The sequence below is a fragment of the Macrosteles quadrilineatus genome, unplaced genomic scaffold (assembly GCF_028750875.1).
Source record: "Macrosteles quadrilineatus isolate MER2022 unplaced genomic scaffold, UCM_ALF_1.0 Scaffold_2__2_contigs__length_208266976, whole genome shotgun sequence".
Taxonomy (NCBI): Eukaryota; Metazoa; Arthropoda; class Insecta; order Hemiptera; family Cicadellidae; genus Macrosteles; species Macrosteles quadrilineatus.
In genome coordinates, this window is record NW_026542595.1 from 105976516 (window position 1) to 106002325 (window position 25810).

A 25810-nucleotide genomic window follows, 5' to 3' on the forward strand; every position below is an offset into this window, starting at 1 on the left:
CTTTCATTAGGGGCCGTCCACATACTGTATTACCTTTGCTGTATTACGGTATCATAGACAAAAGAATTAATAGACCGTCAGCTGTGCTGCGGTTACTATAGTCTATATGTTCTGGGCTCTGACCACTGAGCTATAATTCTAACTGGAGGTAGCACTGAATGTCAAAGATGCGTGTCGCCAGCCGCCATGTTTGCGTGAGGTGTGAGTTATAAGAAGCCATATTATTGCTATGGCTATTATTATACTTGGCTTAAAATACCTACTTTGTATGGTCGCCATTTCAAAGAATATTATTAAAGTATTAAAAGTATTCAAGTATGACAAAAATACTCACTGCTATACCAACCTAGTTATAAGAAGCCATGTTATTGCTATGGCAAGAAAACTTACTGCTATACCAACCTAACAAAATCAGCGACTCGCTTGACAGACTTCTGCCATGGCAGTGCTACCTCCAGTTATAATTTTAGCTCAGTGGCTCTGGCGCACACCGCTGTAATTGTTGTTTACTTGTTGTTTACGGATATATGTTGATAAACTTTTCTAAATTTATCTATTTCATCCCATATAATTGACGTTTGGCCAGAAACACTGTTTTTACCTTCCCCGTAGCACCAAACTTAAGTACTCGTTAAATATAATGTTATTTAAATTGGGAAAAGTATGTCTTATTTATTGGTATTTTAGTAAAAATGTAATCAAACAAGTTGTAATTCGCTTAGTCTGCAGGTCTGCTGTGGTGGGGCATTTGTTATATGAAAATAAAGTTAGCATAAAGCACCAATGACTAGAGAGGTGGATAACTAGCTTCTTTCAACTGTGATTTCAAATAAACAACAAAAAACCATCTGAGCTGAGATGAAGATGTGATGACATGAAAAAATAAAAAATGTCATTCTGATTCTGTCTGTCTGTTTCTGTATAAATCCGTCTTAAATCTGTATTTGTTTCCAAATGGATTCTCCAGGAGAAGTCAATATTTTACAAGTAAACAATGTAATTAGTTAACAACTAACATTAGTTATAACCCTAGATAATAAGTTTTTCGATGAAACTAGTTTACTCTTTTATGCGGCTTTAGTACCTACACATAACCTATAAATATTTTCGGCTGCATTAGAGAGGTTTATTACATTTAATTTTACTTTATATTAAAAAGTACCATTAGATTAGTATTTAAAGTTCTAAATTTCAATATCCCATCTATAACTTTACAAGAATACAGTTCCTAGTACCTACTCTATAACCACGCTCAAATTAAGTAAGTATAAAGTATAGACCTCAGTAAGAATAGGCCTAGGTCAAAACATCTAACAATAACTTAATTTACTAGGCCTATTTAGGCATGAACTTGACAATAAACTATACTTTTTAGGGTTATTATGTATTCTTGTAACCGTTCTTATTAGAAAAAACCTTCAATCAACCATGTCCTGGATTCTAGAAGGATAGTTTGTTAAGACGATTCAATATTAAGAACAGTATATAGCACCTCGATATTAACAAATCTAAAGGGAGTAGCCTGTGATAAAAATTTTAGTTATCGAGTTTTTCAAATAAGCTAGGTTCGTGTTATGAAGGTGCTAAGTTACACCGAAAAAATCAAGATGCCTTGTTGTTGAATTCTCACAATGATGTTATGTCTCAACCTTTAAGCTACCAGTACACTATCGCCGAACATTCGCCTGAATGTTTCCCCAAATGTTCGGGTCAGATTGCGACCATGAATGTTGACGAATGAGCAGTCCGAACTAACCAAGTACACTATTGGCTAACTTCGGCCGAACTGTGCTGAACCCAATATTGTGTATTCGCGGCGAAACATTCGTACCAAACTTTGTGCAACATGGACGTTAACGTCGAAGACTATTCTAGATAATTATAGAAGAAATTCTATAATTTCCGTTTGGTGTTGACACCAGTTGAATGTATCCTAAGTTTCTTACTTCTCAGTGGCTTAATAATTTAAAATTAATGCTTGTTTTTTTTTTATGTTTGTTTTACTAAGCGATACTTTATATATGTAATTATTCAATTAAATTATACCACGGCCACAGAACAGGCTCACTATAGTATAGTTCCAAAAATAACAGCGTTTCCTCATTAGAACACTCTATACTTCGTACAATTAATTTATCTATATAAGATCTACAGTAGAACCTCTTTAATCCAAACCCCTGTAATCCGAACGTCCACTAATCCGAACGCCTCATTGCTGTACTCTATACACAGTACAGTAGTTATTTATTGATATACGCACCGTAATTATTTCAATTGTAATGTACAGTACTGTTTATTCCCTATGTTTACAACTGTATAAAATAAACAATGTAGGTATTTTACTTTATAAAGCATTTTTCACTTTTCCCTAGCTATTGTTATGTAAAAACAACAATATTTTCTGTAATCCGAACTATTCAATAGTCCGAACTACCCCCAGTCCCAATTAGTTCGGATTAAAGAGGTTCTACTGTAGTAGAAAATAATTAAATAACAAAAACTATTAGTAACTGTAATTACACATCTACTGCAGTAAATACTGTATAAAGAGAGCGTCCGTGACTACAAATGGCAGCAAGTGTGTACTGGCTACGTTCGTGCCCGTCTGCGCTCAGCATTCGTCCTAGTTCGTCTCCTTTAATTCGCGACAAGAGACCGCCAAAAAAGCGAGTGCACCCGAACACAAATGTACCCCAAATGTACACGGAGCACACCGAGTACATTATCGCGTTCGTCTTAGTTCGCCTACATTCGGCTATAGTGTACTGCAGGCATTATAACTCTCATTGTCCAATGTCCCAGGTTCAAATCCCGTCTATCACCAATGGGGTTTATCCATGTGATAATTTCGCGACCTGCTAGAACTAGCCTGAAGTCATGTGTAAAAAAGTTCAGGGCTAGAACCTAGCTAAGGTATACCTAGGATGAGAAGGCGGGACATAAAAAAAATTGTTTAAATGTCAAAAATGCTAAATATGTGTAGCCTAACTTATACCTACAAAATCAATAACATTAAAATTTGTAACTTTCAGACTGATGACCTAGCATTAACACCTGAAGAAATGAGAAGGTAAGTTTTTCTTGTTTCCATAGGTCTAAAAATTTAACGAAACAGAACCTTTTAAGTGTGCCTTGATATATTTCTACAAATTATTTATTAATTAAATGTACATTTAGTTACTCTTTGCTTGTTGCCAGTACTTACAATGTTATTTGTCCTTTCACTGGCCAACAGCTTTCCGTAATATGATTTAACCTATACTATTCAATCCAGTCGAAGCACTTTCAGATTTGCTGTCTTGTCTGTTCTCTCATAACCAGGAAGCTGGTGATGTTTACGATGTAACTTTAATTCTATCTGCACTGATATGTAGCCTATCTCTAATCTCATTTTTTATCCAGATTAGAACACATAAAAATGCACGAGAAACACAAAGGACACGAAGCGATGCATACAGAAATGGTTTTTATCCTTCTCATCACAGTGATAGTTGCTCAGGTTATTTTAGTAGAATGGAAAAAGCGACACCAAAAATCTTATCAGGTTAGTAAACTTAGCAATAATCCTTTTTCTAGTAAAGTCTGGATTATGTTTACCCTGTAACGACAGTTACTTCTATCTAGAAATGTTCAAAACTACCAGTTGTAGGCCTAGCTAACTAGCTTTTTTGGCCTAAACCATTGACTGTTGGAAATGGATCAGCTGTCGCCAACTTTTTATTTGAAAAGATCATAGTTTTGTGAGCCAGACGCAGAATGTGTTAGTATCTAAAATTGTATTTTGTACCTCACATTTTGTCATTGACGTCGTTGATGGGTTATAACCGTGTCTATAGCTCATAATAAGTTATTCCACTAGTTTGACTTGGTAAATGTTCTTGTTTTCAGAAATTAGTAATTTAGATCAGCGCAGTCTGTCGGTGGCTCACATTAACTACGACAATTTTGATTTAAAAACTGGCAACAACTTTAACATGGGAATGGAATACTAGTTGTATCATTAGTCAAAGACTAAACTCTGTCAGCATAGAAATAAATGTCATCCCTTTCAGTTTGAAAGTCCAACATATTGGCCACTTAAAATAATAATGATTACATTTATTTCCAACTATTTAACAAGCATAGCTCATCCAAATGGGTTTAAATTGTACCTAAACCAAATTTCAACTGGAGAGACCAGTTTTTACTAATTCATTATCGTGATATCGGTTCCAGTATTAACTAATGAAGGTTTAAATTATCGGATTACTGTAAAAACGATCCTGTGTAATTTGAACAACTACAGCAGTTTCATGCTGTGAATTGAGCACTTCATTTCATAATGTCAGCTGATATTTACAAATTCCTCATGGTGGAGTTTGTCAGAAGTTCTAAATAACACAGAGTACAAGAAACATGGTCCGAAACACACACACGAATCAATACATTGAAAAAACTAGCTCTACAAACATGGTATGGAGCTGCTAGAGAGTAAGTGGCAAGCAATGTGGATTTAATAGATCTCCCATTGTCAAAAACTAGTAAAATACTCCAAACCAAATCGGGATCAAAAATGTTTTATGCTCTCCCAGAACATAAAATACCCCCGCCGCAGCAAACCTGCAGACTAAGCGAATTTCCATTTCCCTGAATGGATTTACACTAAAATGTCTCCTTAAAATTATCACATTTATTCCCTATTTAAATAGAATCAGTTTAAAACATACTTAGGTTTGCTGCAACAGGGAGGTTAAAAGTGTTTTTTATGTAAAATGTTAATAGTTAGTAAGAAATAAAAACATTTTCCAAATTTGGGCAAAATATGTTTATAAACAAGCAAACTACAACAGTTTACTTATTCTCCATAAGAATAACATGGGAATTTTAAATTTACAATTTTTTGGAATTTTCTCCGTAACCATTAGGCGCATTATAACGCTTCAATATACTAAATTATTTGTTTTTTTAAGCTCTACAAAATAGTTTCAAAAGAAATTGCAAAATTTTATGTTTTTTGGGTCAAAAATGGGAAAAACCCATTTTTTCCCCATAAAAGCCCCCATAAACCCCCGTTCCCATGGTCCGATCATGCTGGTTCGCGAACTCGTTCGAATAAACGTAGGTTTACACGTTTGTACCAAATTTCATCAAAATCGGATCATTTTTGCTCGAGTTATCGCGCTAACGGACACATATATATATATATGAATTTGAACGGATGGTGTTTTTGACCTCTAGGGACCTCAAAACGAAAAAAGAAATCGGTCCCGGGTCCAGGTCTTACCGTGAGTACTACGGTAATAGCTTATTCCCTATATGGGAAATTCGCTAAAACTAATAAAATTCCAAAAACTGGTTAAAACGTTCAAAGAATGTCCTACCCAAAAACCGTACTACAGTAGACTTTCGCTAATTCGAATTTCAGAGGAAAGACAATATATTTTTAATCATGGGAAGTTTGAAATACAGAGTTTGATTTATAGAGGTAAGAATAAATAAAATTCAAATTATGGAGGTCCCAGTTTGAAGTGTAGAGACTTTGAGAAAACTGACACTAATTAACACATTGTGGGAACATCAATACATCAGTTCAGTGCTTCAGTTCATGTTTCGACAGGCATATTTTTTGTCCTGAATTCAAATTACAGAGGCTTACGGCAACAAAATTCGAATTGTAGAGACTGCAGTTTAAGCGTAAAATAACTTTGAATTATCGGTATATTATTTTTCAAATTCTAGAGGTTTTCTGAGGGGAAATGACGAACATTTCTAATTATAAAGGTTTTCGAATTATCAAGGTTCGAATTAGTGAGGTTCTACCGTACAAATTAGATGAATTCTTCAAAGAGCACACTGTTCATCATAAAGATAGGCCACAAAACAAACCCAATATACACCATGCCATATACACAAATACCAAAAACTACAATGACACAACAATAAAAAAAGAAGTTGACGATTCCCTAGTCTCTACGACTACGGTGAAGGGGACCAAGGTAAAAGGTAAAAGCGAGTAACAATATGTGATATGTAAGCTCTCTTCAGTGTTACCAGTTTATTAAAGCAAAACAAAATTAATTACATTATTCTTGTGTTTAACAGTTGGCGACGCTGTTTGGAATGTGGATCATCCCTTTAGGAATGTGTCTAAAAAACCAATGGTGGAGGTTTATCTTCCTATGGCTAGTCTTCTCTTGTATAACGGGACTGATCGTTAGAAAAGCAGTGGAGAAACCTATACAAGGCACAACACCAAGGCAAGTTCCATTTATTGTATTTTCATAATTTTCTACAGGAATATAGTACGTGAGGTAGGCGAAGGACTCGAAGGGATTACAGCCCTCACACACACATAGATACACCTACAAACACACATGGGTCCCGCGCCGTGGGGTAGGTAGGGCCCTGCTTGTGAGTGCGCGTGCGTTGGTGGAAGGGACATTAATCCCTCAGAGTCCTTCGCCAACCTCACGGACTATAGGTGGTTTGGGATGGTTTAAAAATATAGTACAAATAAGACGTAAAAGGACTATTTCTGTGTAATATCTACATTAATATACAGTCCAACCTCAGTATAACGAATCTGAAGGGACCGAACTGAATATTCGTTATATCAAGGATTTCGTTAAAATGAGGTTCGTTATATAGAGGTTAGGTTTGCAGGAATTTCGCTAAGTCGAGGTTCAGAACCAGCGTCGGTCAATATAGGCCGGGATTTGACCTCATTAAAACACAATTAAAGTAGCATAGGCTACAATACTTAACAGTACAGTGTTCATTGTACAGTAGAACCTTCTGTATCCAATAGTCAATGGTAGAACCTAAATTATCCGGCATAATGAAGGTGAGGGATCTTGAATATTGCGCAATCATGACAATGGCATTGACCTCGGTACAGGTTAAAAACTGTAAGTTTAAAAATCACAGCTTGTTCTAACCCTCCTAAAACCTAGCCAAACAATACATTGCGTAGTCATAAGCCATGTAAAAAACAAAACAAAACAGTAGAAAGTTTTGTAAGCTACTGACTGCTCCGTGATAGGCCGGTAGGCTACTTACAGTACAGTACTGATTTATCACAACTGAGGAATGTCAATAATAATCACTAACTATAGCATTGGCGTTGCTAGTTGAAACAAATCGTATAGAGAACAATAAATTATTAGATAAGTCATTATAAAAGTGCATATTCATAGCCAAGTTAAAGATAATAAAAACACTCGTAAATTAAGGAATGTTAAAATAACGATGTTGCTATTCTTCCTCTTTGCTTTTGTTTTTAAATTCTTTCTTAGATTTTTCTTTATCCAAAAACTGTACAATTCCCCATATTTACTTATCACCCAATCACAGCTTACTACAGATTACGTCGTCATCAGTCCTCAGTGAATGAAATCAGTTCTCAGTTGCAACATTGCGTGCGCAGCGACAGCAGACAGAGAGATGTGCAAGGAGCAGACGAATGTTAGCGCAAGCGTTGACGTCACCTTTCCATTTCATTTGATAAAGAAACAGATTTTCCAAAAAACAATACTGGGGTGGGGGATTTGTTATATCAAGGGAAAGACGTAGACAATTCGTTATGCAGAGGTTAAATTCGCAATGTAGAGGTTCTGACAATGATAAATTTGTTATATTGAGGTGTCTTATTTTAGCCGAAATCACGAGAAATTCGTTAAATCAAGGTCGTTATGGTTTGTTCGTTATGTAGAGGTAAAATATACATAGTCTCTTATGGAGAGTTCTAGGGGATTAAAAAAAATTTGTTATATCAAGGAATTCGTTATATTGAGGTTCGTTATATCAAGGTTAGACTGTACTATATTATACTCTATACTACGAATATCCACAGTACTATCGTGATAATTAGACCAATTTGTTAATTACAAGTCAAAAATGTGGTTCGGATTCCACTATAATCTGTAGGTCCCTTAGTTGCCATTGGCTGTATGGCTATTAATTAACAGCTGTGTCTAAGGAATATATCGGCCTTAAAACGCCTCTTTCACAGGGCTATGGGAGTATATGAGTCCTTTCACACTACGTCCGGCGCGCGCCGCGCGAGTTACCGCCGGATGCACCTTCAGCCGGACGACAGCACCGCACGGCGTCCACGCCAGACAACTCGGTGAAGGTGCATTGGTTTTTATGGGAGCTTTCACACGGTGCGGCGCGCGCCGCACGGCCCAACCCCTACGCTGTCTCATTTTAGGCAAACTACCTGACCAAGAGGGTGCAACAGTTAATTAAGAAGTTATATATCATTGTATTGGAAAATATTATATTTAAAGTTATTACAAAACATATTTTTATGTTAATTTCATGCAAATTGACCAACTTAAAGTATAAAAAAAAAATTTCCTTTTTTAACTAGAGGAGAATATTTAGTATTAAATTAATAATTTGGTAATTTATACGTAATGAAACATTTTTTTTAACCTCTAGAATACAATATTTTCAGATATGACGAATACTTAATAATACGTGAAGGTGATTTCTACGAAATACTACTCCTCCGTTAATAATCAACCGAGTTTTACAAACGATGTGTCAAAATTAAGTATTTGTTGTGTACACGCCCCCTTTCACCAATTCCTGTAGTAAAAGTCCTCGGGCTTTGCCTCTCAGGCCATCAAAATCCCAATGTATATCTTATGAAGACAAGATTTTGTTCAGTTAAACGGACGAATAATTTGTATTAATTACAGCTGTTCATAGTACACACATGATACACGCAAGAGTTTTCGTTTTCAGTTTCGATAGATGGAGTTGTGACAATCGTGGCAGAGTGGAGTGAGCGTTCGTTTTCAGAGTGAGTTTGTTTCCAGTTTCGATAACTGGAGTGGAGTGATTGGTTACATTATCTTTGAGTTGACTCTCACACGTCAACGGAAATAGCAACAGGTGCACTAGTTTATTATATTTAAAATTATCCTATTCATTTAATTTGAACTTTTAAGTGGAGTATTCATGTAAAAGCCACAACTGAACAGAAAATAATAAATATTTAGGAGTGCCGTACGGCGCGCCGCACGAAACCGTACTAGTGTGAAGACACACGCTTGTCCGGCGCAGCGCCGCGCGGCGGACGCCATATGGCGCGCGCCGCTTCGTGTGAAAGAGGCGTTAGTCACTAACAAAACTACAAGATCGCGCCACTCATCCTACACTCATCTCCATTCGTACTTGGCTTAAAATACCTACATTCGTATGGTCGCCATTTCAAAGTAAAGTATTATAAATTATTTGAGCAGCAGAAATCATTGGAATGTCCAGTAAATAAAAAGGCTGAATACCTGTTGTACCATCAGTGATCCAAATTTTGTCTGGCGATCAGTGTTTTAAACTTTAAGGATATTACTGGCTGGGTAGCTGAGTGGTTATAGTGCTCGCCTAACAATCAAAAAGTTACCGGATCAAACCTGAGAAAAGTAAGTAGCTTTTTGACGGTTGAAATCTGGACCCAGCCGTCCCTGATCATTAAAATAAATGATCCTGGCTAATGAAACAGCTGATCTAGTCGGAAAAAAAGGGGTGAGGTTCATAATGTCCAAATTTCACAAACTCCAACGTCTAAAATATTAAATAAACAGTGCGTTTCATAACCTCCAAATTTCATAAACTCCAAAACTATAACTTTCAAATAATCACCGATTCACAATGTCCAAATTTCACAAACTCCAACGTTTAAATATCAAATAAACAGAGCGGTTCATAACCTCCAAGTTTCATAAGCTCCAACGGTACAGTCTCTGCCAGAAGTCGCTGCAGAGGTTGCCGTGGTTCGGTATGTAGGCGCTACACGTTCTACTGTTGTAGCGGTGTAACACGAAGTATCATTGTTGCTCCGTAATTGCTTTCTTAAGAGTATAAGTATATATTCTTAAGAGTTCCCATAGTCCGATCATGCTGGTTCGCGAACTCGTTCGAATAAACGTAGGTTTACACGTTTGTACCAAATTTCATCAAATCGGATGATTTTTGCTCGAGTTATCGCGCTAACGGACACACATATAAATATATATATATATATATATAACTGATGGTGTTTTTGGTCTCTAGGGACCTCAAAACGAAAAAGTAAATCGGTCCCGGGACCAGGTCTTACCATGAGTACTACGGTAATAGCTTATTCCCTATAGGGGAAATTCGCTAAAATGTAAATTTGATTGGCACATTGTGTGCTAACACATATTTGAGTCACACATCTGAGTGTTCTTCAATCATTAAAATGTACGTATAATCAGTAGTTGAGCGCTGGCGAACGGTGCCTGCTATCTGACTGTGGTAACCACTGTAGAGACTTCTGGCCCAGACTGTACCGTTGGAGGTTATGAAATTTGGACATTATGAACCGCTCTATTTATTTAATATTTAAACGTTGGAGTTTGTGAAACTTGGACATTGTGAAACAGTGATTATTTGAATGTTATAGATTTGGAGCTTATGAAATTTGGAGGTTATGAACCGCTCTGTTTATTTAATATTTTAAGCGTTGGAGTTTGTGAAATTTGGAGTTTATGAAACGCTCCCAAAAAAAGCTACACAGATCATCTCACACCACTCATATTTGGGTTAAAATACGCACCTAGGTGGTGTCCCTATCTTAATTGATAATGATTATGATTTTCAAGCTAACCAAGTAGTTGGAAAAATCCTCTTTATTCCTGGGGCTATGAAGATTTGTCATTAAACACTTAAAAACCTTTAACAAAAAACATGCAAAATTGTAATACTTTTGGGCGAAAGCGGGGTGTAGTTATCAGAAGGTGAGTCATGACTTCTATGTGTCCGCCCCTAAGTATTACAATTTGGCAAATTTTGTGTTCAATGTTTTAGTTTTCCTATTAGTGTTAATGACGAACCTTCATAGTCCTAGGGAAGAAGAGGATTTTTTCAACTACTTGGTTTGCTTGAAAATGAACCTTGGTTGCCGGACAAACCTGGTTCACTGACGCTAAAAACAACGGGTATTTAACCTTTTTATTTGTAAATAACATTATCTAGAGGCTACAAAACAAGTCAATTAAGTGATGCTCTTCACACTCAGCCATCTTCAACCTCAAGCAGTGCCAAAGCCAACTAAAGATGGCTGCCATCACTGACTTTATTTCTGAGAAAGGATTGTGAATTTATTTTTTACAAGCATAATAGTCCAGTGCAATTAGCTCCAAAATGGCAAAATTTGGGAAATTAAAAAAAAAAAGTTGAAACCTGTTGGAAATCATTTATTAAGGTCTCCTGAACCCACAGAAAAAAGTCCCAGAAAATCCCATGGGGACTTTTCCGCCATTTTGAAAAATAAGTCGGCCATGTTGGATTTATGCAACATTTACGGAAATGGGTGTTACTAGTAAACTAATTGACTTAAAAACCTCCTGTTTGAATAAAAATGTCTTGTAAACTCCAGGCTAGATATTAAATATAAAAATACCCCCGCCGCAGCAAACCTGCAGACTAAGCGAATTTCCATTTGCCTGAATTTATTTTAAATGGAATCTATTTAAATAACATTAGGTTTAACGAGTACCTAAGTTTGATATCACAGGTAGCCTAATAAAATGTGTTTTTACTAAAATATTAGTAGATTAATATAAAATAGATAAATTTTCCATGTTTAATCAATATATTTCCATAAACAAGCAAACTACAACATTTTACAATATTCTCCGTCAGAATAACATAGGCAATTTTAAATTTGCAGTTTTTTTTATTTTCTCCATAACCAATAACCGTACAAAAACAATTTGGGATACTGAATTGTTTGTTTTTTGTAAGCTATTTAAATGTCTTAGAGAGAAATTAGGAAATTTTGTGTTTTGAGGGTCAAAATTTGAAAAAAAATTCTATCCCATAAAACCCCTTCGTAAAACCCTGTTCCCAGAGTCCGATCATGATGGTTCGCGAAATCATTCAATTTTATCCCGCTTTACACCTTCACACAAAATTATGTCAAAATCAAACAAAAATTACTCAAGACTACTTCCCCATGGGGAAATTCACTAAAATGTGTTACTTTATTTTTATACTTTTATTTACTTATTTAAAACTTATTTATTTTGACATATTGTAACTAATAATTAGCATTTTTCACCAAGTATCCTTTTGGTTTGCTGTTATAAGGAAAACTGTTAATACAAATTGTAGAGAATAAAATTGTCTTTCAAATACACTAAAAGGGTTTACCTAAATATTTTAACCATCCTACTCAAGAACCAATTGAAGCGTTCGTTACATTTTCGCCTGGCAGTTTTCGTCACATTTCCCTTAAAGCTCCAAAGTTTTGTTTGAACGTTGTGGATATAGTAGACTGGATCATTCACTAGTTAATATTACCACTAGATTAACAGGTCGTCAAGTTTATCTTCAGTAACTGGTAGTGTATTACCGCACCCAAATCCTGCACAGAGTCCGCACACCGCACATATGAGAATAAGATAAGGAGCTTCTTCGGCACAATCAATACTTCTCGCAATTGCCTTTGCTGTTGCAGAATATAAGATTAAGTAGATTTTGATGAGCAGGTTGTTGAAGCGTTGTTACAGGTATTAGACCCTGACTAGCACTTAGCTTCCGGCCCCAGTCCGTAGCTGGGAGATTAACACCTTTCCACTGCTGAATTTGATGATAAGCTCTCAGGGTGTATTGAAGGGCTGCTGCTTTGGTTGGGGGAATAGAGCCGAGGTTGAAATTTGCACTAAAGCTGCGTTGTCCAAGGCGCGTCTGTTGCGTCTGACGCAGAGCGATGATCGCTGAGCGTCGATCGCTTAGAGGCCCGTTGTCAAAGAATGCGTCTATTCAGTTCAACAGTTGGTTGCTGACTGTGTAAAAATTTATTTTGCTCTCACTATTAGCGTTAAGAGCCAAGTGTTGAAGATCCTATTCATCGAAGAGATAGAAAACGAGGAAATTCTGGACCTTTAGTGAACCTCGATTGTGTACCCACAGTGTTTTCAAAAAGAGAAGTGAGGAAGGATATTTTAGAATACCTATCAAAAACCACTTTAATGCAGACAAGAGTGCATTAATTGATTTTTTTTTTACTTTTAATGGCAACAGTTTAAGTTCCGTTAAATCCTTTAAAGTTTAAGTTGTAATAATTTAATTTAACACTAATTTATTATAATTTTGAAATTATTCTTTACTTAAATACAGATATCTCCTATTCTAAATAACTCCCAATATGTAATCCATAGCTAAAATAAAAGTCAATACTTTGGTGAATTATTTTAGACTATAACTTTAATTTAATTTTGATTTAATTTTGTGTTTTTGTTCGTAGCGGGTCCCTAACTCGTCTGATTTCAATGATCAATAACTCAAATGGAAGCCCTTACATTACTGAATATTTTAAGGTTTTAACGAACTGCAAGCGTTAATAAGAACTGGAGATATTTAAAAAAAAATGATAAAAATACGAAACATCTATAAGAAATGTATGGGGAAGAGTTTTCGTTTGAATTTCTTTAAAACGAAAAATAAATAAAAACGGATTCCCGCATTGAAATTAGCATGAAAATCTAGTTTTGTAAATTATGTGTCACAAAACTATCATTACATAAAAACAATATGTATATCCAATATGGCGGATCCAAGATGGTGGCCATAAACGTGTTTCCTATCGAAATGAAGTACTAACCACCCAATAAATACTGGTGGTGATCTTAAGTCAATATCTCGAAAATGTGCATAAAAGATGCATGTGGAATCATTTTTTATTATTTTTCCAATGTTGGGAAAAGCCACCATTTTTGATAATGATTTTAGGGGGTTTCTCATTGACCGATTTTTGGCAACCTTTAGTATATCAATCAGCAGACTCAACACTACAAAATAAAACCCTAAAACATTATCTTGCAATCTTTTTAGGTCATATTCTATATTTCTTTGACTATAGCCATTACATTATAAGTCTCTGCTTTGCTATCGTTCTTATGTACATGTGGTGCCTTGCAATGTTAAGGTCAGTTATTTCTCTACTAACACCATATATTTTAAGAAAGAATTACTCCCCAGCTGCTGCAATCTTGAGGAGATTTATCTTCATTGAATGGGCTATACTGACGGATCGGATTCCCGAAGTCATGCATCGTTTCGGAGCTTCTTCTAGGCTGCTTTCTTTCCTTTGCTGAATATGACATAGATTGTACCGCAACCTGCGTGAATGCGTGTAGCAGGAAAGAAAATGTTGTAACTCACCTAAACCTTCTTGCAGTTTCCTAATATTAAAAATGTGGTAAAGTTTGTTTCCTTTGGCAGAAATGAGCGTGAATACGAGTTGCATCGAGTGATAGTAATCAACAATAAAAGAAGGTATCTTTCTTGTCCCACTAGTACCAATGTCTTGGTTGGGGAAATATGCAGAGCTGTTGAAACAATGAGAGTGTCTGCGTTAGATGTAGCTTGTGAAACCTGGCATCCCACGTTTGTGAGGTGTACAGTTAATAGTGAAATAAATCTTGATTTGTTGGTGGGGTTAGCAGAGAACTCTTTTTGAAATGTTGGTATTACTAAATCCAATTTCGCCTATTGGCTCTGATGATGATTGGAGTGTCCAATCGAAATCGATCACCACTTACCATCTTTTGTATATTTACCGCCTTGTAAGTAACAGTATAAGCGTAAATATATGTTTCAAGTGTTATAAGACGTATCTTTATTTACTTCCCGTATTACTAAATCATCCTCATTTTTCTCATTTTTGACCCTCAAAACTCAAAATTTCCCAATTTCTCTCTAGACTTTTTTAAAGAGCTTAAAAAACAAATAATTTAGTATATCAAAGTGTTTTTGTACGGTTAATGGTTATGGAGAAAATTAAAAAAACTGCAAATTTAAAATTGCCTATATTTTTCTTACGGAGAATATTGTAAAATGTTGTAGTTTGCTTGTTTATGGAAATATATTGATTAAACATGGAAAATTTATCTTTTTTATATTAATCTACTAATATTTTACTAAAAACACATTTTATTAGGCTACGTGTAATATCAAACTTAGGTACTCGTTAAACCTAATGTTATTTAAAAAGATTTCATTTAAAATAAATTCAGGCAAATGGAAATTCGCTTAGTCTGCAGGTTTGCTGCGGCGGGGGTATTTTTATATTTAATATCTAGCCTGGAGTTTACAAGACATTTTTATTCAAACAGGAGGTTTTTAAGTCAATTAGTTTACTAGTAACACCCATTTCCGTAAACGCTTGCATAAATCCAACATGGCCGACTTATTTTTCAAAATGGCGGAAAAGTCCCCATGGGATTTTCTGGGACTTTCTTCTGTGGGTTCAGGAGACCTTAATAAATGATTTCCAACAGGTTTCAACTTTTTTTTTTGAACTTCCTTACCCAAATGCTAATTGCACTGGACTATAAGGGAAAAGAGCCTTATAGGCTTACCTCCATCAGAAATTCACAATAAATCTTTTTCAGTTTATAGTGAAAACTTCATAAGTGATGTTTTGTGTCCGTGGGGCCAAAAAATAGAGCTGGTCAAAAATTTTTTTATGATAAAGGGGATCAAGGACACAAGACTTTTACTACAGACAATCCTTTTGAATAAATTGAAGGAAAGGTTAGAAAAATCTGCATGGATTCACTATTTAACTGATTGTATATAGCATTCACAGTTTTTAGATCATCTTTTTACTGTGAGGTAGGCTACTAAACATTTAGGCTTCATGAAACCTCTATTCCCTTTTGATTTCAAAGATGCTAAGTTTTCCATATTCACTCAACAAATCTCTAATTAGTTTGAGTTTCTGCTGCACTATTTTCTTTTGGTTTTAGAAAATTAATTACCGTACACGTTTTGTTTAATTTTTGCTTTCAACACTTTGGCTTGTATGTATTTAAGTTTTGTGATGATTTTAGAAAGCAGAGTCTTGCCTGTAGAATTAGATACAACCGTCATAATAGCTTATTTTAGTAGTACACTTTTGTTTGCAGGTTAGTGTACAAGTGGTTTTACCTAATTTACAAGCTAAGCTACGGCTTGGGGATCATCGGATATGTCATTATGGTCTTGACGTTCTTCGGGCTGAACGTCGTGTTTGATGCTAAGCCTCAGACTTGGATGGATGTCGCTCTACTGTTCCTCTTCTACGGACTCTACTATGGCGTACTCGCACAAGACGTGGCGGAAATATCTAGCGATAAGATGGCGTCTCATATTGGGGTAAGGATATTGTTGAAACTATGCTGGTTTGAAAATTATTGGTTTTTTATTTCAGTAGTGACTGTCTGAAACATGTTTAAATGTTTTATAAATCAACCTTTGACTAGATTTCAGCACTGAAGCTCTAACAAAACATAACCTCTCTTAGAAGTTTTGAGTAGTGATTATTAGTAGGCTAATAAAAAAACAGTTGTGGGTAAAATAGTGTACGCAACTCGCATGAATAGGCTCGTGCCTTAAATTTTCTACTTGTGTTGTTAACACTATCTCTACGTGATCGTTGCGTAAACTACTATTATGCAACAGAAATCAATAACTTACATCAGCGCAATCTGTCGCTGGCTCACTTCAACTGTTTCAATTTTCATTTAAAAAACTGGCGACAACTTTAACATGGGGATGGAATGTCTTGTTCTATCAATAATCAAAGTTTCTATAATTGCATTTTTTTGGATTTGCTTGCAGTACTACACAGCCAATGGTATGCCTACTAGACATCTAGAGGCCGGCGTATGTGCCGTGTGTGGCAACCGACTACTGGTGCAAGAGAACGAGGAAGGAGTTTTGGAAAACACGTATAAACTCAGCTGTGACCATGTGTATCCTTAACAATTACTTGCAATTAACTTACTCAAGTCAAGTCCCAAAGGCATGTTTTGAACGCACCGCAAAGTTGATTGAATTAATGTATAGTAGAAGTCCAACCATTGGAATCATCAATCATCTTATTCGCTTACGGAAATAATAAAACAGAAAAAATCTAAAACTACAGTAATGAGAATTGTTGTTTAAGAAGGTAGAAGCCGTGATAGCGACTAAATCAAAAACCCTTACCGTATCTTACAGTTTTTTTTCCATCGTCTCCCATAGTCATGTTCCACCTTTTCCATGATCACGGAAAAGTCGTTCAGATATTCCGCGTTCTTGCAGGAATCATCGACGTCTCCCGCAGTCAAGAAAATTGTGGCAAAAATTACAATATATTCCACTGTCCTGTAGCCATGATCATCAACTCCACGGTCATAGAAACTCGCCATCGTTTTCCGATAGCGGAAAAATCCTAAACATCCTCCACAGTCTTGTCTCATTGTCTCCAACAGTCACGGAAACTCGCCCTCATTTTCCGCGAAATGGCAAAATCCGTAACACCTTCCTCAGTTTTGTAGACAACGCCTTCATCTCCCGCGGTTACAGAAAATTATAATCTTCCTCCATGAATTTTTGATAGTGTAATCTTCTCAGATACGTTCTTCAGTCGCTCAACTCTGCCTATTTTCTGTTAAATACCCCAAATTTCGGTAAAAATCCAACTATATTTAGGTAAAAACCAACTATCCAAATTTTTTATCATCCGGATATGTTACGTCCCAATAGATTGGGATAGTGGGTGTTCTACTGTACAGTATTTTTGTTAAATGTGTCTTTTTCAACATGTTTTTTGTGTTTGATTAATGATTTTGAATTGTAGAAAAGGATAAACCTGAAGATGTGGCCACTACCAAAAATTTAGTATAAAGGTAACTAATTACTTTCTTAATATAAATCAATATACAAGTAGTACAATGAATTCTGATAGTTAATGCTAGGGGCTGAAACAGTTTGAAGTTGTTGTAGCGCTTTACCATTTGTATGTTGTGTACGCATATATTTCCTTAACATAAGATTTCAGATTCCACGAGTTCTGTATCAGAGGATGGTGTATTGTCGGCAAGAAACAGACATGTCCTTACTGCAAGGAGAAAGTTGATCTCAAGAAGATGTTTTGCAATCCGTATCCTTTTTGTTGAAGTTTTATAGTTGTTCCACAAGTTATGAGGATTTATTGTTAGAAGTTCATGCATTTTTCAACCTAGGGGTTTTGTGTGGGGTCATTTACAAATGGGCAAGGTTACAATTTAACCTAACCTAACTTAATTAGGTTTAAGAACCCAGACTTAACATTGGTCATCTTTGACACATTGTAGGCCAAAGACATTAAAATCAAAACTTTTGTTCATTATTTTGCAATTCCACTTAAGGTATCATACAAGTAGTAGTGGAAGTCAAATTGTTCTAAATAATCTTATGCAATGACGGATGTATCCATGATATGTTGTTGGTAAACTGTTTTTATTGCCAATCCCATCACCGTAGTACCCCAATCTATTTTTATTCTTACCGCCCTATTTCACAGTTTTAATTACACTATATTTCATTTTGTGTTAAACCGTAAAGGCATACAAAAATGAGAATGGATTTTTAAAAATATATTATTTCAATTGTTAAAAAAAAGTTACTAACAAGACATCCTAGATTGCAAATGGATTACTTTAGTATTCAGTTATTCGTTTGTGTTAATCCTGAAATGGTTTATAACTGCCACTAAGTCAAATGACCTTGTGGTTTTAAATTTTGCTACATATTTCATACAAATGGTTTTCCAGGAACTTTTTTTTTCTCTTAATATTCAACTTTTCAAGTTTAAAACTATTTTAGAAAGTAAATTTAGATGTAAAAAATGTTCTGATTTATATTTTTCAACTGTGCCAATAATGACGTTATTTGGATGCATTGACATCGTTACTGCAACATGTTAAGCCAGTGTGGGGCATTCGTTGCTCCGTCACACGAAAATGTTGCTAAATTAACGCAAGTCATAACTGCCGCACGGTTTAATGACCTTGTGGTTTTACATCTTGCTACATTGCCAGTGTAATTCATCCAGTGCTAAAGCACTATTGGGTATATTTATTTGAAGGGTTATAAGATCAAAACTAGTACCACTAGTTTGTGAAGTTTAAATTTTAAAAGGTGGAACTTGCATCTAATGAGAATAATCAATCTGGAACTAATGTGAGGCTTGTATAGTGGTAAGAGCGTGGGATTCTGCTCTTGAGGCTTGGGTTTACCAGTAGCTCTTGTGATGATGTAGACCCCGGTGGTCTAGATCCTAGTTCAACAACAACAAACAATTCATTAACAACAACAAAATACATTAACATGAGCAACGTATTCATTAACATGATAGAATTAAAGATCTAATCCTTTCTTACAATGTTGTTTAAAAATGAACACCAGTTAAGATTACCGCAGGATAGTCGATAATCATGTGGTTTCATCACTTGCTACAAGGGTTGTTAAGTCAGTTGGTAACTCCACGGACTTTGGGCACAAAGCAGTGATGTGGGTTGGGATCGTGGTACCTGCCGCTACATTTTATCAGTTCACTTCACCCTTGTACTGTACCGGCTCACCGCTTGCTTACCTGGATACGTTCTACACTGTCAATAGCTTATGTGGACGGGCAAATGGAAGGTTAAGAGACCACATTCTTAAAAATAAATGTTGATGTATGATTAGTCCTAGCAGTGTGTTAGTTTTGTAGTGTTTGTTCAAGCAAGGTTACATTGTATATTTCCAATTCATTGATCAGCTGGGAGAAGCCCCATGTTTTATATGGTCAGCTGTTAGACTGGCTTCGGTGGCTTGTAGCGTGGCAACCTGTTATCTTCGGCATAGTGCAAGGCATCAACTACGTTCTAGGCTTGGAGTGACCAGGTATTTCAATTTTAAATATAATAAGTAATATGTAGAGTAGAACTCCAGTTATGCAATTCAATTGGGAATTGAACCACATTCTGATCGTAGGAAATTCGGATAGTTATATTTTTACTGAAATTGGGGGTATTTTTTAGAAAATACACTGATTAAAGAACCGTAGTTGACCGATTGGTGGATGTAGAATTATGAATTACTCAACTTCGGCCGAACACTCTATCAACTGGTATATCGTTAAACTGGTATACTGATTACTTTTAAGGAGTTGCTAATTAGTAAAAGCGATCCAAAACAAAAATAATTTGAGGTAAAATTTTAGAGTACATAGTGTAAAAACACAAACAAATATTAAAAAGTCAAACGGATTTGGTGCGTGTAACAAAATAGTAGTCTTGATCTTTATCGATTAATAACATAATAGAATTTGTTGTAAGAATTCTGCGATTGGGATTCCTGATTAGAGGGATATTTCTTAAATTATCAAAGTCGGAAAATTAATTTCCTTACTGATGTTAATCATTTAGGCCTACTATCAAAATCACAAATCAAAGATACAACATTCCATTCCGAATTCCCTATAGTTAGTAATTCCAAAATATACCCAAAATGTAATACTGTAATAAACATGATTGTTTTAATATTGTTTTAACATTGTCATTGACGTTTTTCTCCAATTTTTGTGTGTTGCTATAGTTGAGTGTGTTGATCGTGTTAGACCTCTATGTAATCTGTGCAACTGTAAACCTCTACCATGATACCTCTACCTCCAACTCTATGAACCTCTCCCTCCATAATATTTAATGGCTACAACTCCAGTATAACCCCAACTAACTGAAATTAAGGGGGCGAGACTGTTTTTCACAAACTATTTTTGTTATAAATAAATGGTTAGAGTTTATTGGCTATTCAAATTCAAAGAGGTCTACAACAGTAGTTCTAAAATCTATTATTTTAATTACTGTTACCTTAAAATCTAACTTTTTAAGCAAAATGTATCCATTAAAATACTGAACAGTTGTTTTCTGAACTTTAGCACAGTTTGAGATCCGTGTTGTCGTCTGCTCCGACACAGAGAAGTAAGATTCCTTAAGGAAACATCCTTATGGAACAACCGTGCGCTTTTAGCTCTGGAATGGTGTGGCGGAAATAAACTAGTACTGAGCAAGGAAGAGCCCGAACGGCTATTGTTTACAACAGCAGTTGTAGTGCACAGGCTCTTCCTACAGCGTGAGTGCTATAGTACGTGATGGTGAGGGGGGAGAGGAGAGCAGAAGGGGACGACCAACAGAATTTTCTCTACCCTAGACACAAGCTAGGTGCTAGACACGACTTAAGTGTACCATTGAATGTTTCCTCGGTATCTTACTTCTCTGTGGCTCCGCTAAGTCTTAGTCAACTGAACACACCACACGGGACAGTTCCCGTTATCAAGTTAATTTAATTTTCTTATTCATATCAATATTTCTTTTTAGTTTCACTTAACCCAGGTTTTGGTTTAACAGAGTGTGGCTATGTTGGATGGGGTATTAATGTTGGCTCCTGAACTTCTCATAAGTCATAAAACTTAAATTTTATCAAAAACTAAACTATTTGTTTTTTTACAGATTCTACCAACCAAAGACTCGACCCACCAAATACGCAGGGTTACATGACGAGGGAAAGATAAGACATTGGCATTGTTACCAACACAATCTAGACAGTGCTGTGCTTAGTTTCAAGTACAACAATAAAATTTGTTATCCGTTTGTAGCTCATCAAAGAAATAATGAATTTATCATGTATCAAAGTTTTGAATTTATATAGAAAAAATTTTAATATTTTTAATTTGGAGAGGGGAGGGCTGAGATATGTTGGAGTGTTGACGCTGGTTATGTTGGCCCAAATTTTGAATGGAGGATTAGAGAAATGCCTTGTATAGTTTTTTACCGACTTGATTAGCCGATACCTTAGCCAGAATCATTAATCTATTGACGGCGACTTGTGTATAGCCCTTCACCACATTTCGCCACAAGATAGGTCGTGCTGCTAACCTTCACCAGTCACATTGAACTGTCAATAAATTTGTTAATTCTGTTAACACGTAAAACATATTATTTATAAATTAGGATTTTTTGAGGATAGCAGGCTTAATTGAATGGGAAAGAGTCTAACTTGCACAAGAGACACAAAACTTAACTTTATATACACAATTAAGGAAGAGAGTTTAAAAAACGCTCTTCCTTAGTTGAAAATGCTGTCAGTGACAGTGAATTATTATAATTTGTGTATATAGAGTAAAGTTCTGTGTTTATTGTGCCAGTTTGGACACTTTCCCATTTAGGTAAGCCTGCTATCTCCCAAAAAATGTTAGATACTTATTTATCAATTAGTCACAACTGCCCTCCCCAATGACGGATCAGAATGCAGGAAAACCATACCGGTTCTAACAATTATAAAATAGTGGGGATGTTATTGTATCCTATTCCATCTAGTCTGTATGTTTTTTTTATATAATGTAATCGTGATATAAAACACAAAATATACTCAGGATCACCAGAAAGTGCAGTTTATGGGACCAGTAAAATAAATTTTACATGTTGGTTTTGATTTTCTCCACGTAGGAACTCAAAATCTAAGCTTCATAAACTGTTGTACTGTGAACAAACTGATGCAGTGAACATATCTTATACAGAACATAATATGTGAGTCATAATATATAATATAAAACACTATTTGAAGCATAGTACCCGTCCTTCGTACGGGGTTGGCATATATTCGTACGGGGTAAAATGCTTATTGCATTTATGTATTTGTCCACTGTGTTTGCTATGAGGAAGGACACGGAGAAAACACTAATAAGGTTAACATGGGAATCTCCAGAGCCACTGGGGGGGAGCTCGAAAGGATCTTTGAAATAAGAGTGTGTCTATGTTAATCGGGAAAGTAGCTATCATCATACCAAACTTTAGCTCAATCCGACCAGTAGTTAATGCATGATTGAACTTCAAACAAACAAACACACAAACTTTCACATTTATAATAATAGTAAGATTAGATTGTATATAATATATGTGTGTCTTTGAATGCACAGAGTAGCAAGATCATAGGATACAAGCTTATGGGACAACCGTGCGCTTTTAGCTCCGGTATGTTGGGGCGGAAATGTACTTGTACCGAGCAAAGACGAGCCGTAACGGCGATGGCCACATAGCATTTTTGTACAGCAGTTTTTTAGCTCACAGGGTCAGTACGTGAAGACGAGGGGGGAAAGGAGAGCATGAGGGGACGACAAATAGAATTTGCTCTAGACTCCAGCGACTGGTGCTAGACACCTTTTTAGTGTACCATTGAATGTTTCCTCTGTAACTTACTTCTCTATGGTGAATTTGATAACTTAGTAATTTTGGTCCAATTTTGACAAAATTTGGCTTGAAGGTGTACGGCAAGATAAACTTTAACGAGTTTGGAAACCAGCAAGATCTGGTTATAGAAACGGGGTATTATGAGGTTTTAAATTTTCAAAAATTTGTATTTTCAAAAATTATCCCATTTGACATGAAAATGCCAAATTTTCATCAAGCCATTAAAAAATCAAGTAATTTTGTATTTTATGGAAAGATTGTTGTACAGCTAAAGGCAACAGAGAAAATTCCAAATAGGCCTACTTTACATTTTAATTTCTATGTTATTCTTATGGAGAAAAAGAAAACGATTGTAGTTTACATGTTTATTGATATTATGTTTTTGACATTTGGCAAATTTATTTCTTTGTATACCATTGATGTTTGGTCAAAAACCACTTTTTACGTACCCCATAGTAGCAAACCTAGGCACTCGTTAAATTACATCATGTGGCATAAATATGTTTTGTTTACGGAAATATTTGAGTAAAAATCGAATCAGGCAAATTGAAATTTGCTTAGCCTGTAGGGTTAGCTGCGGCGGAGGTGGTTAATCCAGTTTTTATTTTGAGCTCAAATTTGCGGCATTGTATTCCGCTAATAAAGCCCTTTTATTTGATGTGCATAGCGACCTATGCATAAGTTTTTTATTTTCATCCGACTTCTAGCGGGTGCCTCCCTGAGGATGTAGCGTATAATATAATTGCAAGTTCAATGCATCTTTGAACGGCTGCCATTTTTGACTCGGTTGTCCGTTTGTGTTAAAACTTGCGGCATTGTATTCTACTAGTAAAGGCCTTTAATTTGAGGTGCATATCAACCTATGCTTACATTTAAGATTTTCTTCCGACTCTAAGGGCCGTTCCCCTTAGACGTACCACTGAATAATGGGTTGAAATTATTTTAATGTCCAGCAACTGTACAAGTTTTGAAGCTCTATATTTATTAATTTTTGAAATATTTAACCGTCATGGGACTTTTTTCCATCCCATATTTATATTGTGTCTGTGAACGCAATAACTTAGGTAATTTTTGTCCGATTTTGATGAAATTTTGCTTGATGGTGTAGGGCGGGATAAACTTGAATGAGTTCGTGAATTAGGTTGATTGGACCATGGGAACGGGTTTAAAAAAAATGGATTTCCCAATTTTCAACCCTCAAAATATAAAATTTTCTAAACTATTTAGAAGAGCTTAAAAACAAATGATTTATTACATTGAATTGTTTTTGTATGGTTATTGGTTACACATACTAAGTAAACTGTTGTAGTTTGCTTGTTTATGCATAGGCCTATATTTTGATTAAACTTGGCAAATTTATTTATTTTATAGTAAGCTTAAGCTACTAGAGGTGATCATTAAACCTAATGTTATTGTCATTTAATAGACTTAAGTGAAAATCAAATCAGGAAAAAAGAAATTCGCTTAGTCTGCAGGTTTGCTGCGGCGGGGATATTTTAACATTTTACGAGGGAACACGGTCAAAACCCTGATCTTGTTACAATCTAGCATCAACCTTTTTGTAATTCCATATTAATTATTAGCCCGATGATAAAACATCTGGACCTAGTAACGATCTTGCTTGGAATCAAACCAGCGAATTTCAGTTGAAGGCGAGAACTATAACCACTCCGGACCACACCCAGACAATCTAATACTAAATTATTTATGATTATGACAATTGATTACTTTAATGATCGTACCTTATGCACTTTCTTGTGGTCCCCTAAACAATTTAAAACTGACTATTCATGTACTGTCATGGATTTAAAATTCTTATAATAGCAGAAACAAAGATTTCCGCAACACCCCAACTTAAAAATTATGTTTAACTACAATTTAGGCCTAAGTACATAATTTTTATACTCTAGTTAATCAATCAAATGACAAGTTCAATCTATGTTCTTGTGGATTTCAAATACTTTTTAGTAAAAAATAAATTTGGCAATCAAAAGAACAATAATGTTTTAGTAATTAACGTTACTTAACGATCTTTTGAAATATTTACTATTTTTGAATATCATCATAATCTTAGCAAAAGATTAATTTCACAAATCATAATTTTTTATTGTAAAGGATTATCCATGTATCCACCTCAGCAACTAAGCAAAATGATTATTGTTGTAAAAGATAGATGTAACCATTTTGTAATGCACTTAAGTAGAAGTGGCTTCAAGGAATTGCTTGTTTCGGAACAAAGGACTTAGTTTTGCTGTTGTATAAGTTAAGTTTAATGTATACCTGTGTTTGTAAATATGTTATTTGTGATAATAAACTACCTTTGAATTAGTAATTGAGTTTGATTTTGAAAATAACCTCACCTCAGGATCGAACCAGCAACCTTTATTTTATTGCCTTTATTGTAAGGCAAGCACTTAAACCAGCCAGATAAAAAAATCCTAAAAAGTTAAAGGGGGTGCCTGTACAAGGTCTTGAAGCTCATGAAAATAGCAAAAATCGGAAATTCACCATTTATAAATCCACAGAGATGATTATAACTCAAGTCTTAGACTCTCTTAAATGCCAGCTTTAAAATAAAAACGATATTAAAGGTAAGTAGCTATTTTTTTACGTTTAATATTGCTTAGAACATTTCCATCGGTGAACAATTATTTTTACGTTTTTCACAGCCTACTACAGTACTTAACAATAAATAGTACACAATTTGTTTGTGTAGGTTTTAGACAAAAAAAAATAGCCACCAAAAATGTTGTGAAGGGATGTAATGTTATTAACAA

The 25810-nt window shown here is 35.3% G+C and overlaps 1 protein-coding gene across 2 annotated transcripts; it reads left to right on the plus strand.

Annotated features, from left to right (window-relative positions):
- The first annotated feature begins 875 nt into the window (after nt 1–875).
- LOC128986363 (E3 ubiquitin ligase Rnf121) lies at nt 876–25361 on the plus strand. Of its 2 annotated transcripts, none has more exons than XM_054406707.1 (9): nt 876–987; nt 3033–3070; nt 3403–3544; nt 6082–6236; nt 15927–16155; nt 16621–16754; nt 17825–17926; nt 19568–19692; nt 21297–25361. In XM_054406707.1, the coding sequence occupies exons 1-8, from the start codon at nt 955–957 to the stop codon at nt 19686–19688; spliced, it is 954 nt and encodes a 317-aa protein (XP_054262682.1). In that variant the 5' UTR covers nt 876–954; the 3' UTR covers nt 19689–19692; nt 21297–25361. The 2 variants fall into 2 exon arrangements, with proteins under 2 accessions (XP_054262682.1, XP_054262681.1); XM_054406706.1 differs by having other exon boundaries at nt 910–996.
- Nucleotides 25362–25810: the final 449 nt, after the last annotated feature.